Source organism: Bombus terrestris, chromosome 10 (genome assembly GCF_910591885.1).
Source record: "Bombus terrestris chromosome 10, iyBomTerr1.2, whole genome shotgun sequence".
NCBI classification, from domain to species: domain Eukaryota; kingdom Metazoa; phylum Arthropoda; class Insecta; order Hymenoptera; family Apidae; genus Bombus; species Bombus terrestris.
Window position 1 is genome coordinate 10206646 of NC_063278.1, and position 24613 is coordinate 10231258.

The 24613-nt window shown below is 40.6% G+C and overlaps 1 protein-coding gene across 2 annotated transcripts in view; it reads left to right on the forward strand.

The window, feature by feature from the left end:
- Window positions 1–24613, forward strand: part of LOC100643455 (beta-1-syntrophin) — a 348794-nt gene that overhangs the window by 294985 nt on the left and 29196 nt on the right. For both annotated transcript variants that reach the window (XM_003398124.4, XM_012312423.3), the window contains exon 5: window positions 23783–24006. In XM_003398124.4, coding sequence (XP_003398172.1) covers window positions 23783–24006 — 224 coding nt within the window. The remainder of the gene's footprint in view (window positions 1–23782; window positions 24007–24613) is intronic.

Genomic DNA, 24613 nt, shown 5'->3' on the forward strand with positions numbered 1-24613 from the left:
GCAGTGGATCGCAAAAAGCGAGCAGAATTTCACGCGGCACGAAAAGGAGAGAGAGAAAGAGAAAGAGAGCGCGGGAAGGTGTATCGCAGCAAGTCGTATAAAGAGCTTCAAAGAGAAACAAAAAGCTAGAAACAGGGGCGAGGGGGCGGGGGTGGGTTAAAGGGTACAACGAGGCCAAAAGGGACGGAGCCATAAAGTGCGAAAGAGAGTGAAGTGTCGGGCCAGTGTTTCGACAGATATAAAAGGGGATCGAGATCGAAATGAAACAGCTCTCTAACGTTTTACACTGCTTAAAAAACATCGGAGGAACGCGCGTTGTTCGATGAAAAAATCTCGCATTCGAATTTAACAGTTCTTTAATCGTTCGCTTTCCCAGGAAAACGACAATGGTCCTTCGAACCTTCAAAATGAACTATACGCTATGAACGACAAAGTAATTTACACGAATCTAAACTCACTTGTTTCATTCTGTGGTTATTAAATTTTCACGGTTCAATGGAATTTGGATAATTCCAGCAATCGTAGTAAACAGACGCGACACGCCTCTCGCACCAACTATAAATAATGCAACATCGATCACCATCGCCGAGTTCAAACAGATCATGCTTTGGCAAATAAATTACAAGTGCGTCGAATCTGTGTTATTTGTTGTTGAAATAATATATTTATTGTTAAATACGCTTCGCATCATCATTCTATCCGCTAAACAAACGCCGCTCGTCCTGTCCAATTGCTGTTCCTTCGAAAATACTCGTATGTAGGTGATAATTACAAACTCGTTAAATTCGACAGGAATTTCCTCGATCAATAAAGAAACGGAATTAAATATCGAATCCAGTTTTGCATTCCACGATGCCATGCCGTGGAACAACGAGGGGTAGAAAGGGGAAAGGAACGAAAGGGAAAAGAGAGGAAGCATAAAACGACCTATAAAGATACACGGGGCAAAATTGTCCGCGCGATAGGAGAGTGAGGTAGATGGTATGTGGCGAGTAAAAAAAAAACCCTCGTACGTCACTCGTTATCGTTAGTTTTAGGAGGCCGTGTAAAATCGGAACTTCGCCAAGAAGCTGGTCGGCGCTCGTTTGCGTTCCACCCTCGTTCCCGCACCCCGAAGCACATCGTCCACGGCTACCTGCAGCCGTAATACGGGTTGAGTTGCTCGCGCGTAGAGGGTGTTTCACGAATTTGGAACCTTTCGTGCACGATTTCGTATGGTAGTGAATTTGTTAAATGTTATTCGAAGATCAAGAGAAAAACATGATTAAATTTTTATTGATTGACAATGTACTAAATTTTAAAACTGCTTTTCTGTAAAAAAAAAAAAAAAAGAGAGAGAAGAGAAGAAACAGGGCGTGGGGCTTATTTTTAATTATTGTGTCCTTTGTCTAGTCTTCGTTTAGAGTGAAGGTTTGAAGATTTATAATGTTTCTTTTCTAATAGATCTTTTTTTAAATTTCTTCTATGACGTCATTAGAATGCTTGTATATAAAATCTTAAATATAAACTTGTTAATTATATCATGATTAATTTATCACGACTCATTAGCTAGACCATCGAAGTTTATATTTGTCAATATTTTTTTAATTTTAGACTCTGTAACTTTATTATTTATGTAACTAAAATTTATGTAGACTCTGTAACTGATCGATTGATCAATTTTATGTACAAAGAGATAATGTAAAGTCGCTCTTAATGGCATATTCGTCGAGATATCGTCGGGATATAAAATCGATATTTAACAGGGTTGCGCATAACATGAAACAAGCTGTACAACGAAGCGCAGCACGGTGATATACATATAGAAGATACATGGGAAAATGGAAAAAGTGCACGTGCGCCGGGGAACTGGGTTATCGGGGGATTTCGGCAGAAATTTCTGATGCCGTTTCTCCGCGCTTGCTCGATAATCTTCGATCCACTTTACATTTATATTATCGTGGATCGTGTCGGGACGATAAATCTGGATCGGAAGTATCACGAAATTCGTCCAAGTTAAATCGATTCATCGACTAAGAAAAAGAGAAAAAGAAGACAGTTACTTTAGGATCTTCCTAAACTTTGACGAAACTAGTAACAATGTACTTCGCTTCACTACGTTTCAACGATTATATGGAAGCTATCGTTCCCGATCGACGAATTTGATCTAAAAACTTGAGTTCGACGCTTCGTCGCCTGGAGGACGAAAAAATTAAAAGGCACGAGCAAGTTCTCTCATGGAAAATTGTTCTACAGAGAATTCTACAATGAAATGAATTTTACTATCTTGCAAAAGCCTTGAGTTAGTAACTTTACATTCGTTAACGTCTCGCTTTTATTATTCTATGTCTATGATTATAGTAATATTCTGTATTATTTTGTTAACTCCCTCAAATTATAAAAATATACTACTCCAACGGTTATTACAGCATATTTCCATTATTATTAGGTTATCCGAAAAGTTTCTTTCGTTTTATAAGGAAATAATACACACACAATATTTATTGTTTTATATTAGTTTATTGAATTATGCACGAACATAATAATAGAAATGGAATGAAATGGATCATACCTAATTCAATAAAGTAATATAAAACAGAAATTGTTGCTCATCTGCTATCACCTTATGAAAGGAAAGAAACTTTTCGGACAACCTAATACACAGGTACTAGAACTTTGCAAAGTATAGGAATACAAGCACGTGGTAAATTCGTGGCAATATTTTTAAGCAAAATAGTATAAAATAACGTAGGATATTATTATCCTGTATTTTATATTATTCTATAAACATGTACAATTGAAAATATTCTCACTCACACCTTCTTTCCCGCTAAAACCCTCTGTTTCTCATTCATTACTGTTTCTCCTGCCAAATTCAAAGCTCACTAAATCCTTAAACAACAATTCCCTTAACAGTTATCCAGAGCTTCCTCCAAACCACATTGCTCCCGCTCGGATTCTTGTAAGCAGATGACGCAAAACGCGAGACAAGACCGTGATACGCCCGCAAAATCACCGACGGGATTTACGGCTGGCCGCGATTAATAATTAGGCTGTACGTATGCGAGAACACGCCCGTACGTACGGATTCGATACGTGTAACGCGAAAGTACGGTCCTTAAACCGACCGGGTACGAGTTACCGTTCTCGTAATCCCGACGGCAATACATCACGGGCCAAGCTTAGACTTGTGCCACGCGCGAACGCTCGCGGATACGCGGACACGCGCGGATACCGAGCCAGCGTTAACCGTTTTCCTGGTGTATTCCACCGTGGAAACGAACAGACCTGAACGAACGAAGCAAGAGAACGAGAGAGAGATTCTGCGGTATTATTAATTCGCCCTGTAGAAACGACCCAGTTGCACGGAATTGTTATTTTACGGCCGGCATAAAGATTAGGTGAAATTAGCCCGGATGATTTAGCACCGGATCTTTTCAGCCGTTTCGCGGGGTATACGGGGTAGATTAGAGGTAGAAACGCGTATTGGCTTGAGCTAGTAATGAGCCGGTAGGAGAGTGCGTCGTTAAGTTGGTTACCTTCTTTCGAGATGGATTTCCGCGGTGGTTCAGACATCACTGCAAGATACCTTTGCTCGAGAGCGAAACGCGTAATCCGTGGATATTTTCGGAAGTGGGGAAAATTAACGAGACTGTGGAATTATTCGAAATTGAGATATCAAATGGTGAAAGTAGAAGCAACTTTCTAGTTTAATTTTGGTGCAGACATTTCTGGTTTGAAGCAAGGTTCAGGGCAATTGAGTACAGTCGGTTCTTGGTCTTTATCTGTAGGAAAGGAAATGTTCATTAGAGGTGAAATAGATTCTTTGGTGAGACGTGGCATTTTAATTGATCGAGAAGCTAGCTACCTACACAGGCTCACGGATGTATTCGAATATTTCGTCGCTGCAGTTTTTCACTGTGCTATCTTCGCTATTTTGTAAACTCGGAAAGATGAGTTTAAGCTGTGTGAAATTTCATATTATTGTTTAGAGTTGGGGCTTAAAAGAATTGAATATTTCTTGCACTCTGACAGTAAATAGAATTTTTATTGTAATTTAATAATTTCTATTCTACGTACCAACGACAAATATCTAAGTTGGTTGACTACATTCTTTTGAAAAATAAAGATAGAACCCTTAAAAACTAGTTTTGTAAATGCATATGTTATATTATATGTATATTATATGTTATATTATATTACACGAAACATTTTAAAATTTCATTAACACTGTGACAGGATTCATGAATCAATATACATTTTCTTTAGAATGTGCGTGAAGGATAATACTTGATAAACTGTCTTAATTCTCTCTCTCTCTCTCTCTCTCTCTCTTATTAAAAGAGTAGAAAATAGGATACAAGAAAACAAAATAACAGATAGCTCGAAACAAATTATAGCGCTATCGAAGCTAACGCAATCCCCTGCTCGTCGATGAACCAGCCGCGATAAACTTCCATTTCGATGGACGTCGGTCGTTTTAACGAGCCACGGGGGATGCAGAGCCGACGGGAATTCGACTCACGGAAGTCAGCCGCCGTACTGGCTTCCGCGTCGATAAATGCCGGCCCTGATGGTCGCCCGTGAATCTGGAACGCGAACTTTCCGCTTAATACTCGGCAGAAGCCTCCAGTTCGAACCTCGTCTCATCGATCTCTATCGTTCTCCATAGTCGAATCCCAACTATCGAATCCCTTAATAAGATCAACATCCTTGGCGGACGCTGTTGATAGCCAGTTAGGCTTTCAGCGACTGTTCTATCGCTGAATACAGACTCATAGCCGAATGGCGGGATAATCAAAGTAAGTGGAATTGGTCCATGGTTTGGAGATTGGTCCATACGTAAACTAGTTGTGGTTCGACTCAGGGTTGCATACAAAATAGTCGCGATGGGAGCCCCGCACGCGAAGTGGTCGCAATTTGAACAGCCTCTCCGCAAAGTAGTTACAGTCCGTACGCTACCAGACACGACATCCTCGACGGAGCGTAATATTGGACAGCAACTAGTCCCAGGATGGAACGAAATTCGAGGCGGCTGTGCTTATAGATGATGCGGCTGTTACGAAGATATTAAGAATCGGAGACCAACGATTGAACGATTCGATGTATATTAATCGTTTGAGTCGCAAGTAGCGCGATCGCGCTGTTTAGATTTTGTGTTTAGAAGAGTCCCAGTACATTTAAACGCTACGGACAACTGACGGAAGTTTTGTAATCTTCTCGATAATTTTTATTGAACAAAACTTGGAATATTTATAAACTGATAGTACGCATATAACATAGATTTATTTCACAAAATAACAAATATGACGAGCGCTATCGCGCTGTTCGGGATTTTTCGACTCTGTTTTTTCAAAGTATCCTGGGACTAAAACGGTTAACGTAGCGTTCGAGTCGCGTTAAATACATCTATATACAAGAGATTATGATACAATCAACGAACATTTCTAGTAACAGAATGACAGGAGTATAATAAAAGGTATAATAAAAAGCTAAGCCCAAAGTGAAATCTCGAGCCGAGGTCGATCTCAAGTAGTCGTTTCCATTCGTGATCAGACACGCCTGCTTTTACGCACACCGCGTAATCAACGATACCATAGAACGACCCTTAACCTTCAATTGCCCTTATTTAGCCATACGGAACACACTTTATCGGATAAAAAGACGCATTCACGAAAAATGATCTCTCGCGTTTAAAGGATATATAGAGGCATGTTGGCTTGCGCTACATGTGTGATACTCTCAGCGAGGGTTTCGCCAAAGGAAGACGCGAACGGTGTATCACGAGATGCTCGTTAAACCACACTTAACGAACTTGCTGGTAGGCCTTGCGACGAAAGTTAAACGAGCGAGACAAGCGAATCCGACAGATGTGTGCTCGAAATCGCTCTCATTTTAAGTCGATTTCGCAGGGGAATCGCGACACTTACCACCGACAATCTGTTTCTCTTCGTCGCAATTCGAGTTTGAATCCCGGCAAACCTGGTTTATTCTGGCTTTCTAATGGATGTTGAAAAGGATCATTTCTTCGATTGTCTCCGCGAAGAACTGGATACAATCTAGAAGGCGGTCTCGGGAGAGCAAGTTGAAGAACTTGCTCGTTATCGAGTTTACACGATTTCAGTTATCCATTTACGTTACGAAACTTGTTTACGAGAATTCTTCTGCCCTAATAACGATAACAAAATAGGACGCGTCGGCGCTATAGTAAACGAAACATCTTCTCGAAATCGGCTTGCATGTTGCTGATCAATTACGATTTTCTCGAGCGGATTGCCAATTTGATGGAGTCGCAGAGTTTACGCGTTTTCTGTCGCAAGAGGCGCGTCGATAATCTGCCCTAGAATCCGACGAATGGGCACGCGGGAGTAATTAGCATCGCCCGCCATCGGAACAATCTCGATCGTCCGACGATCAAGATCGCTGGAGTAGCCGGGCTCCTTGAATAATCGAAACGCTATTCCAGTCGCGAAACTATCACGATAAACACGACAATCCACGGCCCTGTTCCTCACGGTAAATTGCCAAAGGCATCTTATTGTTAGCCAGAGAATAATTTATGAGCCCGTGCGCGACGTTTCCGAGATGGCTAGCGATGCTGATGGACGTGTTTGACTTGGTATGACGTACCGAGGACGGAGATGGTTACGTTCGGATGCTTTGCATATCGTTGCAAATGAACTGTGTTTTCGAAAGCTCCTGGAAATACTCCAATAGATGCGACTGTATTACGCCGTCGTAAGCAAAGCTACAAGTAAAGTAGATACTAATCCAAAAACATAATGCTGTAGAATTTCAACATTATAACTACCGGCATAACTTAATTTTTTATTAATTTCTCGTTTCTATTGCGTAAGTATACGATCAATATTCAAGAGCCAGTACTAAGAATTCTTAAAATTTAATTACCTTAACCAACATCAGTATCGAACAAGTTGAATAAAAGTCCAATAATTCGCACTCCATTTGTTGTAAAATATAAACTCGCGTCTGAATCGTGCTATACAGAGTTGAAAGCATTTTTACTTCTTTTTCCAGGAATCTAACCAATTCGAGCTTTATTCTTTCCACCCATATAAACCAACACTAGTCCAAACATAAAGACAACACGTTCCCGGGTCGTAAAGATAGACAGCTTAGTGGCGTTTATCGGCAGAGGCGAAAGCCTGATACGCCTGATGGTTTAAGCTTTCTCCGACAGACGAACGTCCTAATGCAGCCCCCATTAGATGGTGTTATGTCGTCAAGCAGTTCAATGACGGCCGTCCCAACCGATACGCTGCGCTGGAAACGCGTTTTCCCCAAGCGCTAATGATCGCGGGTCAACGCCGAGACCGGCGACTCATGCTTTTAAGTAGTAAAGTTTGGTAATTGTCAGCCGCCGGCTGGCGCAACGCGCGGCCGTTATCGAGTCGAAGAGCCGCGGAACGACCGGTGTCGCTTCTGGATCGAATTACACTCTCGTTTCCGGCGGAAACGTGAGCTCAGAGACATGCAGTTATTGCTTTCGTTCGATGGACTATTCGATAAATGGAAAGAAAGCTCTCAACGTTCGCCATCCGAACTCGCATTTAGGAGCTTACGTGGTATCCGATTTTGAAGTTAATTAAAGCATTTCCTACTATTGCATCAAGATGTATGGCTTGCTCCCAAAGTTGTTCTTTTTTTAGAAATGTTTTTATTTTAATCATTATCTCTCTTGAATGTATATTATCATTTACTTTATTTGTTTTTCTAATTAAAGATTGAAGAAAAAGAACACGATAAGTCACATGATCAGTCTCCTATTTTTTACCGAGAAACAGTTTCAAAATTCAGTGCTTTTTAGATCGATGTATTATCAAAATTGTCATTTTATTTTGTGTTAGTTTACATGTATATTTTTGTTGCTTTCAAAATTTGTTAAATATTGCTGGTCATAAGGTTGAAATGTTATTTCTATCTTAATAATTATATCTTTCGCTTCTACAAAAATTCGTCAACTTATTTTGTGTTTTCCAGTGAATATATGAAAATTTGTAAATATTTGAACTGATAGAAATTGGTGGAAAGGTAAATAATGGCGATTGTTTCAATAGAATTGAATTATTAGTGTAATATTAGAATCATATTACTAATTTAGAAATCAATAATTGTGCACTCGAATCGTTCTGTTTTTGCTTTTCAATCATATTCCAGCAATTATATCAACAAGCCAATTTGCATTCGCTTGTTTAGCATGGGCAGTGATGTAAACCAATGATGAATTTAGCTACTTTTAATAATAAATAATTAAATACGCAAATAAATTAACACTAACAGCAATATATAATTATTCCCGCATTATACCAATATATTATTAAACGCGGGCAAGTGTCCAGAACATGAATGATTGAACAAGTACCAACTAAAATATGTATATCATATTGTATATAATATACAGAGCGTCTCACCTGATATTGACATCTTGATTTACGTCACTATTATTTATCCGTAGCGAAAAATGTTTCATATAAAAAGTTGTATGACTGGAAATAAGTATTTTAACTTTTATTATTTCGTAAAACTTATCGTATAAAAAACAAGAAAAGCGAATTTGTATTTTTTTACTTATACTTTTGTGAGTAGCAGTGCTCTACATCTTTCATTGTCTTTCATGTTGTAAGTTTTACAAGATAAAAGTCAAAGTATCTACTAAACTAACAATGTGTCGACATAAGTAGAGTAATCTTTTATAGAAAATCTCGAGCTGCATCGATTAATGTATTAAAAGAATAAATGATCCATTAAGAAAAAAAAAAAAAAAGAATAAAGTCGACCTTCACATTATCCTTACACGCCTACTTACAGAAAAGCTAATAACATCAGAATATGGTCGCCTTAAAGCCGTTCAACTTTTATCTGGAACATTTTTCGTTGCGGATAATAATAATGACGTAAATCAAGATGTCAATATCAGGTGAGACGCTCTGTATGTTATATTCATGTACATCTAGCTACTTCTATATTATCCAGAAATTAAGTGAACTCTGTTGGAAGTGTATTTTAGTCTGCAAATAAAATTAGCAATTTTGTTTCAATTAGCACTTCTGAGATTCTGGAGAATCGGGTCACCGAATCGACGTGACTGGCAAAGCAAATTCCATTTTGTAGGATAGTAAATTTCGTTTATGGGAAGCGACGATTTGCTACGGGAAATTTATGGTTTGCGTCTTACGTTTTGGGAGAAAAGTGTATATTTGTTTTAGCATTTTTATGATCTCCATTCTTTTTTTCTTATTTCAGATTTATGATGTTTTAGGACGTAGAATATGGGACACGTGTTCGAGAAAATTGGTAGCTTGATTTGGAGTAGAGAAGGATTTACGAGGTGGATTGTGGGATATGGTTCAATAAATATTCGACATTGTATGTGGGAAAAGACTTATGAAAGATGTGCTATAAAAAAATGTTGGATATAAAGTGTGGAGTATGTGAACAACGTGAAAAGTAGGACAAAGATTAAATTTGAGTATAAAGTGTTGAGGTTATTAGATGTATAAAGAGAGAAAACGCGTGGATAAAGTGTAAGGTACAAAATATATATATTTGATTTAATAGAGAAGTGTAATAATAAGTAGGAATACAATTTGAGCTGGTCCAGATCCGCACGCTAGCAGTGTTACCTTATAACTGAAAAACCTCGAAGCCAACGTCGCCTGTCTACTGTTTATGGTCTGCCTTCATGCTAGTCTTTTGTCTATTTGCTGTCGATGGCTTCAGCGCTTGAGAAAATTAAAAGGACCAGATGTGGAATTTTCGTAGAAGTGGTGACCACTTCAACATAAAGTATGGAAAATACAGAGTATTGTTTGTGGAATACACGTTATAGGATGTGGAATGTGAAAAATGAAACGTAGAAATTTTTTGATTTATCTTTACACGATGAATCGTCTCCTTTCCGATAGCCTCGCAATTTCAGGAACATCCGTATAACTTCCGTATCATTCGGTCGGCAAATTTAAAGGAACGCGAGGATCTACGAAGGAATAGATGAAACTTTTAACGATCAGTTTATAAACCGATTATGATCGGTGACGACGATCGGCGAATAATTGACTGGAAACTGTCTGCCCGACGATGTTCGTCGTCCAATTAATCCCTGGTGGCTTCAATTACGCGCTGATTGGTCAGAAGGAAAGCGCATTAAAGTTGCAACCGTTTAGATGGAAATCCTTCGATTCCCGTAGCTTCGACTCTCCCGATGCTTGTAATTTTTAAAGGACTCCGGTTTGGGAAATTAAGAGGAATGATTCCGTATCGTTTATAAGGACTAGGGTTGGTAAGGTCGATCGACCTTATTAAAATTCTATTTCAGATAAGCGAAAATTGTCCCGCATTCTTTTTAATCCAATTGTCTCATTGGTTTCAGTTTATTGGTTTTCGATTCACTCAATTTATTCGGTTTGGATTCTGAAGTGAATATTACATTATGCAGTTTGTAAACATTCTGTATTTACGTAATTCTATTACGTTTCTATTCTATTCTATTGTCTAAATTACCTTTCAATGTGTTTACGAGGTTCTGTTTCGTGCATACTCCACGATATGTTACATTTTATTCAGTTGATTTATTTACAGAAAGTCAATAGTAAGGAAAAGTTAATATAGGAGAATCAATATTCTTTAGATATGCGAGTCTTTTTTGGGTGATTCTTCGCAGTTACAATCTTTTTTCTGTCGTTGCGCCTCTTACAATATACATTACGAAATATTATCTTCGTGTACAATAATTTATTAGCAATTACATTTTCTAGAGATGATAACTCAGTAATTTTCGAAGACAAGTTATTCATTCGGCCCGTATGAACGAATCTCTCAAACGAGAATGCACCGACTATGACACCGCGGAATGGAACGAAACGGAAAGCAACGACAAGTTTCTACAGACCGTAATTCTCTCGTGACTCGACGACCCCGAGGTGATAATTTTCAGAGAGAGGATCTCGCCGTTCAACAATTAGTTTGTTTCAGTTCCACAGCAAGACGGTGGGAATTAACGAGCAATTAATATGAATCTTCAAGACTCTGAGTTCCCGTCGTTCGTCTCGTTAGAAGCTTTTCCTTTGAGCGTCGCTCATGTTTGTTCGATTGCTTTCGTTCCGTCATTGTTGATTTTATCCTACGGTATCTCTCTCTTTCGACGATCCTCGTGTTTGCCTTGTTCCTAGTTGCTTCCAGCTTCTCACTGTCTTTCGTGTCGTTACACTCCCTTCTATCAATTTATTTCATTTTTGTTTCTTCCGAATCAATATATCTTCCTTCTACCTTATTTATTTTCCCTCGTTTCATTTTACGTTTGTCCTGTCTCTTCTTCTTTACTTAGCGTGCCTACCCTTTCTCTTTTGTTTCGACAGGAATCTCTCCATTTTCAATCTACTGCAGAAGTTTTGCCGGCAAGCGTATCGCCTTAGACGGTCGAGCAAACTCCTCAAAGCCCGATTCCTCTGCAGCAAAGTTGTCAATGCCGACACCTTAACGCTGTTTCGTCGTCGTGTTCCCAAATCCTGTTGTCTTGTTCTCTTCTTCTCTTTCCTCGACTGCTCCCATTATCGCGATTTAATGTGCTCCAGCTCGAATATCCACAGACGGCCAGTGTGCAACACGTTGCATCGGTATGTGGACGAGTTGCATGCCGAACTGCTAATCGTTCGACGACCATCTACGGCGCTATGCGACTGCATTGGTAGTGGATCTTCCCTGGTGAAGTGCATTTCGACTGGTTCAGTTTCTAGATACAATAGCTTGATCCTGATAGTTGACTTTGGAATAACTTCACCCTTGTCCATTACTGTTCTATCTTGTTCTAAAATAAATCCTGTTCTATGAATCTTGTTGAGCAAATTGGAGAATTTGTAAGGATTTTAATAACAGGAAGTCTTATATCGACTCGGCAATGAATTGATAAAAACTATTGTTTCTCGTGATGAGTACAACTATTTGCATACACAGAGGTTTGACTTTTACAGGTAGATGACCATTCATTTATCAGTTCAGGTTTCATTTATTATTTCTAAAGAACGAAAGAGTTCAACTTTCGAATGATAATTGAATCACTGAGAAGCCAAACCGGTTCATCGAAACTAACTTTCTTAACTCGAAGACCAGTGTAATATGATTACTCTTTCACTCTTTACAAACCGAAGAATTGATCTCGATAAAGTAGATCAGTTTAACTTTCAATGTAGCTCGATTAATTTAAGGAACAGTCATAAAGAAAAGCCACAGATTTCATCAATCTGTTGATCCTTCGTTCTTTAAGTCAATCTCTCAAATCTACTGACCTGGAGCAGCCCTTGCTGCGGGAGATTTCAATGATCCAGACGAAATCCAGCAAAGTCCACTCATTATCCCTCGGGTTTCAGGTTCCCAGCTGAAAGAAAGCACTTCTCATCTCTCATCGATGAAAAAAACCTTTCAAGGTCGTGGCAATATAAATCACATCTCTTTCTCTCTCTCCCTCCCTCCCAATATTCTCGAATCAATTATGCGGAAGAAGGGATCGAGCCAACGAACGATTAATCGTCTTTGCTCGTGTTTTTCTTTCCGCATGAAATTTCGAGACGGCTGACCTCTCATTCTCTGTCCGCTGAGAAAACAGGTTGAGAGAGGAAAAGCAAAGGAAGCAAGCAGATGGTCTTTCACAGCCATGCCGGAAGGGCGAGTGCGGGTCTCGTCTATGGTTCGCTATTAGGTAGAACACAAGCCAGTATTCGTTCTCAAACAGAGTCGATCGTCCCATCCCAACCGATCTTCGAACCATCCCTTCTCGCCTTGGTTATACCCGCGGCAACACTCTCGCTATTCCATCGTTGCTCACCCGCATGCCAGACGTCGAACATCGCCTCGAGTGGATAGTAGACAACGTTGAGTAAACTGAAGCAGAAATGCTCCCCGACCGCATCAACCATCCCCTATGCATTTATTCGCGTGTAATGCTGCGAATGAACCGACCCACGTCTTCTTATGGGTAATCTTTCGCGAATGTTTTTGTTTCTGCTCGATGAAATACAGGATGTACGGATGGAGGATAAGTGATTCATTGAAACTGCGTGGAACGAGGTATTTTTTATGTAGCGTTGTTTAAAGACATTTGCAAGGCGTGTCTGGTTTATGGTTGACTCGTTCTACTGGCTTCTTGCTGGGAAGAAGGAATCTTCTCGTCGTTAAAGCAATGGAATTTTATTATGCGATGGTATAATGGAAACGATAGTGTGTGCGTGTGAGAAGGTAGTTTTCTGTACGTTCGAATGTGCATGTTTCGATAGTGTATTGTATGATTTTAGAACTAACGACGGTAAACGTTTCTTTTTTTATTGGTGATATACCAATGGAGGATGATGATTCATTGAAATTGGATAGTGCGATGTATGTTTTGTATAAAGTTGTTGAGCGATGCTTATGAGGCATGTCTGACTTATTATTGTTATTATTATCATTATAGTATTGTATGTTGTTATTATTATTATAGTATTGTTCTACTGATTTCTTATTTGCGAGAAGGAACGTTAGTTGTCGTTAAAGTAATACAATTTTCTACCTAAGAACGCGACATATTAATTTGTTATGTAACTTTAAGATTAACGATTATTGGAACAATGATTCTATCAAATATAGAACGAAATTCTCTTGACTATCAAATAATTTTAGCTACATTCAAGAAGAGTTATTTCTGTCAAAAAGAGAAAAAAAGTTCTTATATCTCAGCCTGCTTTCCCCTCCATATTATACACGCATTTTCCAGGATTTTATCAAATGCGGTCATAAAGCATTCACCCCATTCGCTCGACGATACAAATACGATCGATGCATCGCTGGCTCTCGTGCGTTACCCAGGATTTCGCCGATCTTCTCAATTTCTATCCCTGCCAACGGTCGCTGTCATTTTTACAACCCTTTTTCTATCGCACCCCTTAAATTCACGTGGGAAATTGCGATACAACGCTATCCTCTCTATCTCTCCTATAACCATATATTTCACACCTACATGTATACCGTAACGTTTCTCCAAAAATCGTATCCAGGACATTTCACCGCGTTCTCCGAGAACAGACACATTTTCCAGGCACTCGTTACCAATGTTCGAGATTGTTGTTCGTTCAACGCGTTTCGTATCGTGGCAATTCGCCTCGTAAAAGGGCGTCTCCTGGGCCGCAGCTCGCGATCGAGCAGTTGTCACCGAAGGAACGACGCCTTATCGGCGCGCGGCGACGCGGATTTCGCCTCGTCTGTGTCGTGCTCGGGAAATCGAGCGAAAGGAGCCTCTGCTACTCGTCACCGAGACGCAATCTACCAGCAAGAGGGTAGCAAGGTAGAATCAAGCGAAAAGAGAGAAATATATTAAAGCGAGCTATAGAGAGGGGGAGGGTATTTCGCGACATCCTCGAATCGAAAGGGTGGGAAACATCCCCCTCTGGAAGAACGGCGGAGGTTATCAAGGGACCAGAGGAATCGACAAGATTTTACTTCCTCTTCGTTCCTTCTTTTCGTATTTTCTATTCTCTCTCTCACTACCTCGTAGCATTACGCGGCTGTCGATTTTGACGCCGATAATAACGAGAAACGTCGTCGATATTGCTAGAAACGAAGCCAATTGAAATTGTCTCGACGCCGCCACCGTGCGAGCCGCGACCTTTGTTTCCATCGTTTGGCCGATTGTTTGAAAACCAGCGACGCAATCTCGTGAAAATAGGAGATTTCCTGCTGGTAGAAGAACGCGCGTATCTCGATAAAAATTCCGGCTGTTACAATTTGCAAACGCTACTTTGCCCCCACCTTGTACACTAACAACTCTTTACACGCCCTTGAGTTTACAAAGCCTCTACTTTATCCCGTTACCGCGAAACTTCTCGAATTTCGCATTCACAGCTCACGCAGCCTCCGTGTCCATAACTTCTCCCTTATCCACGCTCAGCCGCTCTCGAGTACGCGCCGACGGAGGGTTAAAAGAGCAGTTACAATCGCGTTCCCAGAGGGTGAACGGCGAACGTCGAATAAATACCGGCGGCGTCGATAGGCGAACTTGAACCACCCGCGAGGTCTTGTCTGCCGCCCTCTTTCCACCCCTACGGGCTCTCCCCGACTCGCTGACTCTGCGTTCCCTTTGCTGGCTACGGTCTTCCGCTTGCCTTCGAGACGATCGAGGACTATCACGAGGCGTGGAATCAGGGGAGAGATGAATAGAGAGGGTGTGCTAAATTGCGGATGCAAGGATTGGTTTAAAGTTACGGAGCGTCGGGGACGAATGGAATAGTTGAGTTTCGAGTTTGAATTTTGGGAATGTAGAAATTTCACGACCTCGTACGATCCGGTTCATCGTTTTTCTCTCTTCGTTTTACATTTTCAATTCTTTCATAATGGATAGGAATTATTTTTGTCGTCAATTCAGATTAAAATTACGGGCATGGACAATGCGAAATTTTATTTCTGCTTTTGAAACACGCCGAACAAAAGATAATATTTTATTCGACGTTAATTTCAAACATACGTCTCATTTAAAATACATTGTACTGACATTTTTGCTCTTTTTACATGGATCATAAAAGCGAAATAATCGAATAGCGAAACTAAAAGAAAAAAAAAATGTACAACAGTGACTTATACGTCCTTTTTGTAACAAAAGAACGAAGCGGTTACAATTTTTTCCAGTCGATCGAAGATTAACGAGAGGTATAAAAAGAACTCGGATAGACGATTAAAAATGTTGCACAGGTAGATGGATCGGAGATGGACGCAGGAACGATAAGTCATTGATTCGCTGTAATCGGATGCACAGCTCGATATTAATCGAGGAATATATGCGCGAATAAATCATCGTCCGTAATGCGACAAATGAATCGGGATTTGCAAACGCAATGCTGGTTTTTATTAATATTTTCTTTATCCTGCAAAACGGTTTGGAACATATGTACGCTTTTCCACTCTCGATGCAGTTTTCATTTTTGTTTTCTTTTTTTTTTTCGCGCCCACACACTGATGCCTGGCTACGTAAAATAAGTTTCGAGTAACATCGAGTTCGATAATAATTCTTTTTATTACGCGTGCCATTCGTTCCCCGGTCAGGTGGTAACGAAAATATTAGCGATTTTTATTACACGGCAAAATACGCCGAATAAACACATGCAGACATTATATTCACGTTCACGCAGATTTTCATGTGTGCGTGTACACGAGCCTGTCTCTCATGTTGAATAAAATGTAAACCGATCACAGTGCGTTTTGCAACGCGTCGCTAACAAGACCGCGGTTCCCGCGAATCATTCGATAACGCACGGAACGCGTTCCGAAAATCAGCATACGTTGCGGGCAAATTTGTTTGAACCTTCGCCGACGTGTTTTCCCGTTGCGTTCTTCTATTTTTTCGCGCACACAGCCACGCCATCGGCGAGTATTTAACGGTTCGAAATTCCATTTACGATGCCAGAATTCCCCCATCGAGGCGTGATTTTTCGTCCGTTTGTTACATCGAAATGGTACAGCCGTGGTTTTTTCCTTTGTGGAACCATGGAAATTCTAAAGAATTCGTTACCGTACGCGCACCATCTCGTTTAAAAGCCCGTCGAAATATTAAGTTACGCGGCAAAACATCGAAATTTGATGGAACGCCGTGTTTAGCTTCGCGGTCTTTCCTGCATTCGAAAAATCATAACGTGTTTTAGAATAAACGAAAACAACGTAGAACGGAATATTTAATTTAATAATCGATAAATATTATATATTTGCGATATCAGAGGATAGAGAGAATGGTTGGCTTCGAGTTGCATGATGAAATTTAAGAAATCCCAGCGAATTTTCCATTCGCACGGGAACGTTTTTCGTTTTAATGAAAAGCTGCGCTTGGCTGCGAATTATATCAGTAAATATTTAGCGAACTCGCGGTCCGATCTAATTACTTTTTAACCCGATTCGCTCATTGAATCTCTGCTTTCACCACTCAGAAGGTTCATCAAACCTTCACATTCTCTGAATAAATTGCAATCCTGTCCATCGGTTTAAATTTTCAAATCGCTCTCGTCTGCTTTCTCTTCGTTTTCACTGTTCAATAATTTTGCTAAAGTTTATATATATCGTTGAACTGATCAAAGAAAAATATTAAAATACATAGAATACTCGAAGTGTCCTTCTTTTTACAAAATCAACAGTTTCCTCTTTGGAAACTATAAGTTAACACAGACAATTCCTGAGGAACCGTCGTCCCTGAAACCCCCAATTTACCCCAACGCTATTATCTCAAACCCATCAACCCTAGGAAGAAAAAAAGCTCCGATCTTCTCGTCCACGGTATCCAAAGACCAGCATCAAAAACGAGCCACCGGTATCAACACCGTCCCGAGCGATGCTAAAATTAACTGCACGCTCCGAAACAACGCGAAATTGAGTTCATATCGATGGAGTAAGGTGATTCAGTTAGTCCTTGGCCGTCTGTTGAAGCGTTCCGGAATCAGCGTTTAGCCGGCAGCAGACGAGCTGCCTAAGCGCGCTTTTTCCCTCCCTAACTTTCCTTAACCGAGTGCAAACGAAGTTTCGAACAAACTGCGTCTGCAGAGGGAAGAAAAAGAAGAAAAGAAAAGAAGATCAGGTTGTTGGAGACAAGAGGCGTCAGCTTGTTCGTCCCACCGGCCATTCTCCAAGTTCTCCGGAAGTATGCATATTGCTGGTGCAATTTTATTAACCCCTTTAGAGCGCCCCGTCACGGAACATCGGTTATCCAGAGTCTCTTTTTAAACGACGCTGAGTCGAAGGAACGTTAAATAGATTTTTCGACGACGAGGTACAGTCTGCCTTCACCATATAGAGGGTCGTTGTTGGTATCATCGGTTAAAGTGTTTTTATCGTCGTTTAATAGAGTGACGTTAACGAGTACGGTATTACCATGCAAATGTTGTAAGCTTTCCGCTTTTTCAGAATAATGCTATCTCACAGGACCGATCTTTCTGTATCGTTAAACCAGCAGATTCGAGATACCAACTGTGTTTTTCTTCGTCTTATCGAAGTCGTTGTAAGACCTCCACGTGTATACCGCAGAGATCTCGAGGCACTCATTAATTTGAAGTAAAAACGATCGTATCCCCATCCCTTGAAGGCCCTTAACGCGGCAATAAATCTCTGATATCACGGAACGTTTCCATCGCACGCAAACAATTTCCGGAAGAATACTTGGATAAGTGGCGTTTCTCAATGGAACACGAATACGACGAGTATCCTGAAGTGTGTTCTTACAACACCATCAAGCGTACAAACAATGCGCAAGATTAATCAGATTTTCTATTCAATCCAAGTTATGACTTTTTTCGCCGATGGAAAGATATTTCTTTTATCTGGTTGGAAAAGCCTGGTTAAAAATAAAATTGTACAATGTTGGAAACGATCGCTTCCGTTTCTCTTTCGACATAGAAACGCTCGTCGATACCAGCCCGAATCGACTGCACTCCAACGAACCATATTCATCGCGCTTTTCAACGGCCACTATTATTCCTTCTCGTTATTATTGCCACGGCGCGATAGCGCGAAGCGTTGCAGAATCGACAACAGCGGTTGATGAATGGAAAAGAATCGCGATCGACCGACGAATGTTCCAGACTGAGCGTCAGTTGACGGTGCGAATACCGTTGCGAGTAGAGGTTTTTATTTTTGCTCTCAAAAAATACAAAGTAGCAAGGGAAGAAAGGACAGAGACCACGTGAAACAGGATCAGGTAGAGATTCGGGTGTATCAGTAGGATATTTCAGTCAAACTATATCTTTTCTTCTTTTTCTTTTTTTTTTTTTTTCTTTTGAATAATCTTACATCTAGGATATAATTTCTATTCTTCAAAATAAAAGAAATTTGTTCGCTATTGATATAATTATCATATTGATTATAATATTCTCAGTTAATATTGTAATATCCATGCTTATATGTATTATTTTAATTCCCAAATTATTCTATATCAAAATATCTTACCTTATTGAAAAAGAATGAAAAACAACGCTATTTTTTCGTTAATCGCGTTGCAATATAATTGTTGTTTGCGCAGATGGTTTTGAAAGACGTATCGTTGGAAGTTTCATCGACGACGAATTGTGCGCCAAGAGGCACGATAGGATTCTTTTTTCTTTTTTTTTTTTTTTTTTTTTTGTTTCAGAAACAGGCCGATGTAAGTCTGGCAGAGTGGCTGGATCACTGCCAACTGAAAGAAAGTCTCTCTCTTCCTCGAGCTCGAGGGGTTAATTGGCTTAATTTTCTTGAAGAACGAGGAACGCTTTCCAGCCCCACTTCCTGCCCGTTTCTTTCTCGCAACGAAAACGTTGTTCTTTCGCGGAGAAAAGTTGCTTCTTCCTCTAAACTCTGTTCGAGTAGAGACTTTATACTGCAATTATCACCTGCACTTTCTTCTGTCTGCTCTATTTTAGAATTCGTTTGAAAGAAATTCTAGCGAATCTCCTTTCACAATGAATTTCCTCCGAGAAACTAAAAATTAGAAATTTAATCTTTTAGTAAAATTACAAATAACTTCTATTATTCGTATGCTTTTCGGAAGTTTCTCAGGTTAACACGAACTGAAACAGCTGAAAGCTTCAAATAATCGTGAACACGTATGGTGAAAAAGTTGAATTCTTCATCGACCCGAACAATTTTATCCCAACGTTAAATGATCTTTAAATCTTGGTTACTGAATCGCGTAATTTCATGCTCACTATCTTAATATAAAAGCAGACAACAATTCTACCGTGTAGAATATTCGAGGACACTTGAATTCACTGATATACTCTTATCACGTCTGTCCTAAATAGCACGTGTCTTTGAAATGATTTCACCGCCAGGAAATTCACACCTCCATTACAATCTTGGCAAACTGTGGCGCCATTAAGAGAACCGTGTAACGTACACGTCATAAATGGTAAATTCTGCCGATCCTTCTCATTTTATCGAGTAAAGCCGGAAGCAGACTCTAGGAACGGTGTCAATGGAACCTCGAACCGCGTGAAATTTTCATCGATCCTTAACGAGGTCTTTGTTCCCATGACTGAAAACATGCGGTAGCTTCTTTCATACCTTACAAGAGACGCCTTTGCCGCCCCCTTGCATGCTGGCCGGATTAGTTGCGAATAATTCACTACTAGAGAGGACAAAATGCAGTCCATTATCGTCGCCGTGCTTTAAAAGCCCGCTTCGTAAACAGAGTAATTTTCGTCGCTCGCCATCTTATATCGTTCTCAGTCAAATATTAAAGAGGTTCGACGGAGAGAGAGAGAGAGAGAGAGAGAGAGAGAGAGAATGAGTTCATCCTAGATGGGTGGTCTGGCGTGTGTTTATAACGGACCGCTTGGAAATTAATGTCTCGGTCCAAGAATTAGGGTCGAGACGTTGCAGCTATCGGAAAGATGTTCGACGTTAAATCGATGCAGAGAGGCGATTCACCGATAAGCCGCTTTTATCGCGGCCCAGAAACGTTGGATCGCTTTGAAATATTAAATGCTGTCGGATTCATCGGGCTGTTTGATGAAATGGAACGGAGAGGTTGCAGAACGAGATCGGCCCGAGACAAACAGCAAATCTTCTCTGTATCGATGAAATAAAAATTATACGGCCGTAGCTTTGAAACGCGGACAGAAAAGAGATCAAAGGGGCACGGTGGATAGACAACGAAGTATTTGCCGGTTGGATGCCGCGAAACTTGGTTGTATCGGACGCAGCTAATTACCGTTACTTGGTCACGACGAGTCGTCGATTTTCCCCGGGAACAAATTGGATAAGCTTGTCGCTTTTATCGTTTACCAGCAGCTGCAATAATCGACGGTTAACCGGCGGCGGATAGCGTCCCTTTGCGCACCAAGACACGACTTAATGGAGCTACGTCGGACGCACGATCGTCGGTGAAATGTAAAAAAGCGGTGACCAACCGCAGACTCGGAGCCAGTAATTAAACGATCCTGGGGAAACGGGTCGCAAAGGAAGCGGGGCAACGTGTCGATTCGTTTTCACTAGGGAGTAGTACGTGCGGACAACAGAGAGACCATAATAGAGAATTCCATTGTCGTTTTACCCCACCGTTCCGACGTTGTTTAAGAGAAAAACAAAGAAATCACGAATTGATATAATACTATTTGCAAATAAATCGAAAGGAATTCAAAGAATAGGGTGGGGAAAGGTCAAAGGATGAAGCGGAGAATCGAGTGCATCCAGAAGGATGTTCTCGCACACGCTGTCCAGAGACACGTGATTTAACCATCACGGCGTAAACACGCAGCGTTTTCAGCGGAATGTCAATATTCGACAGTTCAATTAATCCACGATGTATCATCCCTGCGGGGAGCAGATGGAGGATACAATGTCCTCCATCTACCCGTACCTGCATTCCGGCCGTACTGAAAACCACCAGCCCGTTATACAGAGAGAGGGTTTACATGGTTGTATCCGGCGCACAAGCCACGCGTTCTCTCCTTCCGCTCGATATTGTCTCCCGGATAAGTGGCAGCGGGAAAATGCACTTGACACTTATGAGGCTACATTTCTCGAACGGCAGGCGACACACACACGCGCGCGCGCACTCTCTCTCTCTCTCCCTCTCTTTCTCTCTTTTTACTTTCCTTCGTTTACTTCGTTTTTTCCATCGTCCGTGTCGCTTACGAACGACGCATGTCTGGAATGCAACTAGAAGTGGAAAGAAACTGCCAATGCATCCCGTCTATCGTTGTTTCCTTTCGTTCGCTGAAAAATTTCCCCCTTTTCTCTCTTTTTTTCATTCATGTGCTACTTACATGCTCGTCGAACGTGTAAAGGCAATATCGTGCTATACCATCACTTTCGCGTAGTATAAATATAAATATAAAAAAGATATGAATATTGGAATGCCATAGAAAAATAATGATTCGTGGACAACTATCAGAATGTTTAAAATTCATTGTTACTAAGCCCAATGAAAGCCACTTGAAAGCTTAGATAATAAAGGGAAATTTTATTTCCATTTCTGTGATGTAAATGATCCCACAAATTACTCAGTTTTCCAACCACTTTCCATCTACCTAGGATATTATCACTAGAATTAAACTACAAAAATGCGAGCACAAATAATTATTATCTCTTGCACATAGTAGAATAGCGTCGGAATGTATGGTGACGAATTTTTCCGCTAATATGTTGACGAATATGTTCACGAGTTATCCGTAACAATTTCTAGAACTGTTGGAACAATAATTTAATCCAATATCGAATTACCGAAATAAGAATATAATTTTTAAAATCTTACATTATATCGTTACTAAATACCTTTAGTCAAATTATTGAGACTCGTGCGATAAAAATGATACCAAATATAACTATATCTGTCCAACAATTTTTAATTAAACTAAAGAAGTATATAATATGTCATTAGGAGTAAGAAATGTCCCGATTCTACAGTCGTCTTATTACACTCTATCTTGTCTTATTCGCACTGTCTACTTCTTAGTGGTGCCCACAATACACCCGCAGCAGATTGAGCAGAAGTCAGATAATGTTGGTCAATTGTCGGGAAATCACCACTCCGCATATATAGTGTGTTCAATGTTATGACACGATGTACCAAGAATTCCGTTAAGCCAGGTTTACGCCACAGTTGAAAGCAACCGCTATTTCCAAGAAATATATTTTTAGCGCCACGACCACCTGCGTGTCAGCGGTCAGATGGTACGGGAGTAATTCAACGGATTTGCAATAGGATGTATTTTCAACTTATTCGTAGCACTTCTCCGTAGCTCAATAATCGAGGCCCTGTCATAAACCTTAGAGTTTCTAATCGGTCATGCGACGGCCGACCTAACAGTTTCCGCAACATAACTCGGACACTCTCGAACATTCTACAGAGGTGTGCGTTCCACCACCTCCACGTACACCCTCAGACAACACCTTCTAAGGGGTATCGATTCCTTCCATTCAATTGCACAACGTGCAATGAAAGGAAAGGTACGAGGTATAAAGAATGCGGAAATAGACAATTTTCGATCAGAATCTGTAGAATCTACTAAGAATCTATCAGAGAACCGAATCACGCGAAAATTACACGGAAGTTTGAGAATTAACAAAATCACACCTACGAGAACTCAGTCACGTCAGAATAGGCAGAATCGATTAGAATCACAATCTCAAAACGCACATACACATATACACGCTAGTTTGTGTATAAATATAGTCAAATTCATAAGCAATCGATCAAACAATCCTCCCGCAATCGTACAACACGAGAGCGGACACGATTGGTTACACCCCTTGATCGAACGTACGGGCTTTCGCTCGATTTTACATGGATGAACAATTCCCGCTCGAATGCAATACATCCGGGTATTACTGTACCTACAAATTATTATTCATTTTGAATTCTTATCCTACACAAATGCAAAACTCCGACATTCCAACTCTCTGCTCATTGATCTGAATCAGTCTCATCTATTTTGTATGAAATCAGCAGGTGTCTCAATACAATACGATACTTATAAATGGAAGTATATATACCAACAGAAGTATAGTATAGTAGTATACATGGTGACATTCGAGGGAATGAGAAATCACAAATTCCAGCGACGTGTTGTTATCGTGGCCGAGCAGGTGTCTCGCATAATTTCTGCGGCTTGCAAATTTGCCTGGAGCTCACGCTTCGCCTTGACTCGCGCGTGTCGCCGAAAGAAGCATTCTCGACGGGGTGTGAATCGTGCCGGATCACGATTTCCGCTGCGATCAGCCGGCTGTTTGGTTACGTGCATACACCCCGCGTATCCCACTCTCACGCACAGAGAAGATTTACGAGCCGTGTTACGCGATCTGTCCACAGAACGGACGTGCTAGCAGCGAGAGCAGCGAGGACGGAGCAGGAAGCAGCGCCAGCACCTCGCGAGGAGCCGGAAGTGGATTCGCACTCGGTGGTGGATGTACCGGTGGATGGCGCAGCGTCTTCGGCGCCGTTTCCGGTCGGGAATTGAGGCTGTACGAATGCGCTCCTTGGAGTCCCGAAGCTTGGGCCTCGCCCAGCATCACCTGTCCATTGATCGCTACCAGGTGAGCAAAATTTGTATTTTTATTTTCTATGTGCGTTGTAAATATTTTAGAGCGAGAATTTAAGGTAGTGTTGTGGAAAATTGGAAAGTGGAGAAGCGTAGATGAACAAAGGGAAGAAATTGGTACGTGAATAGATTGGCAATCGAACGGTCGATTGGGTGTAATATGTGTATGTAACAGTAACGAGAATGTTTAACAGTAACGAGAATAATAACGAAAGAAAAATATATGTAAAATCAACTGTGGAGAACGTGAACTATTTGAACCATTATATACAGTACAATTGCATTTAACGCTTAAAATTTAGAGATAGTTAAAGACATAAACGTCAAAACTTAGCTTATCGTTCAAAAGGAATGCGAAAATTAACACATTATGAGAGTATGAAATAATGTAATAAGAACAGAAGATATAAAAGGTATAAAGCCTATAGAGTAACCCGAAATCCAACTATTTCAATTTTTACGTCGTAACCTCCAGTACCTTAGATTGCGGAGCGGTCTGACTATGATCCCCCTATTCTGCCGCGACGTTATACGCGAACTTTCACGATCCAAGATTCCACAGTAGATTGAAAACGAACTTTCCACTGATTTTAAGTTAATAT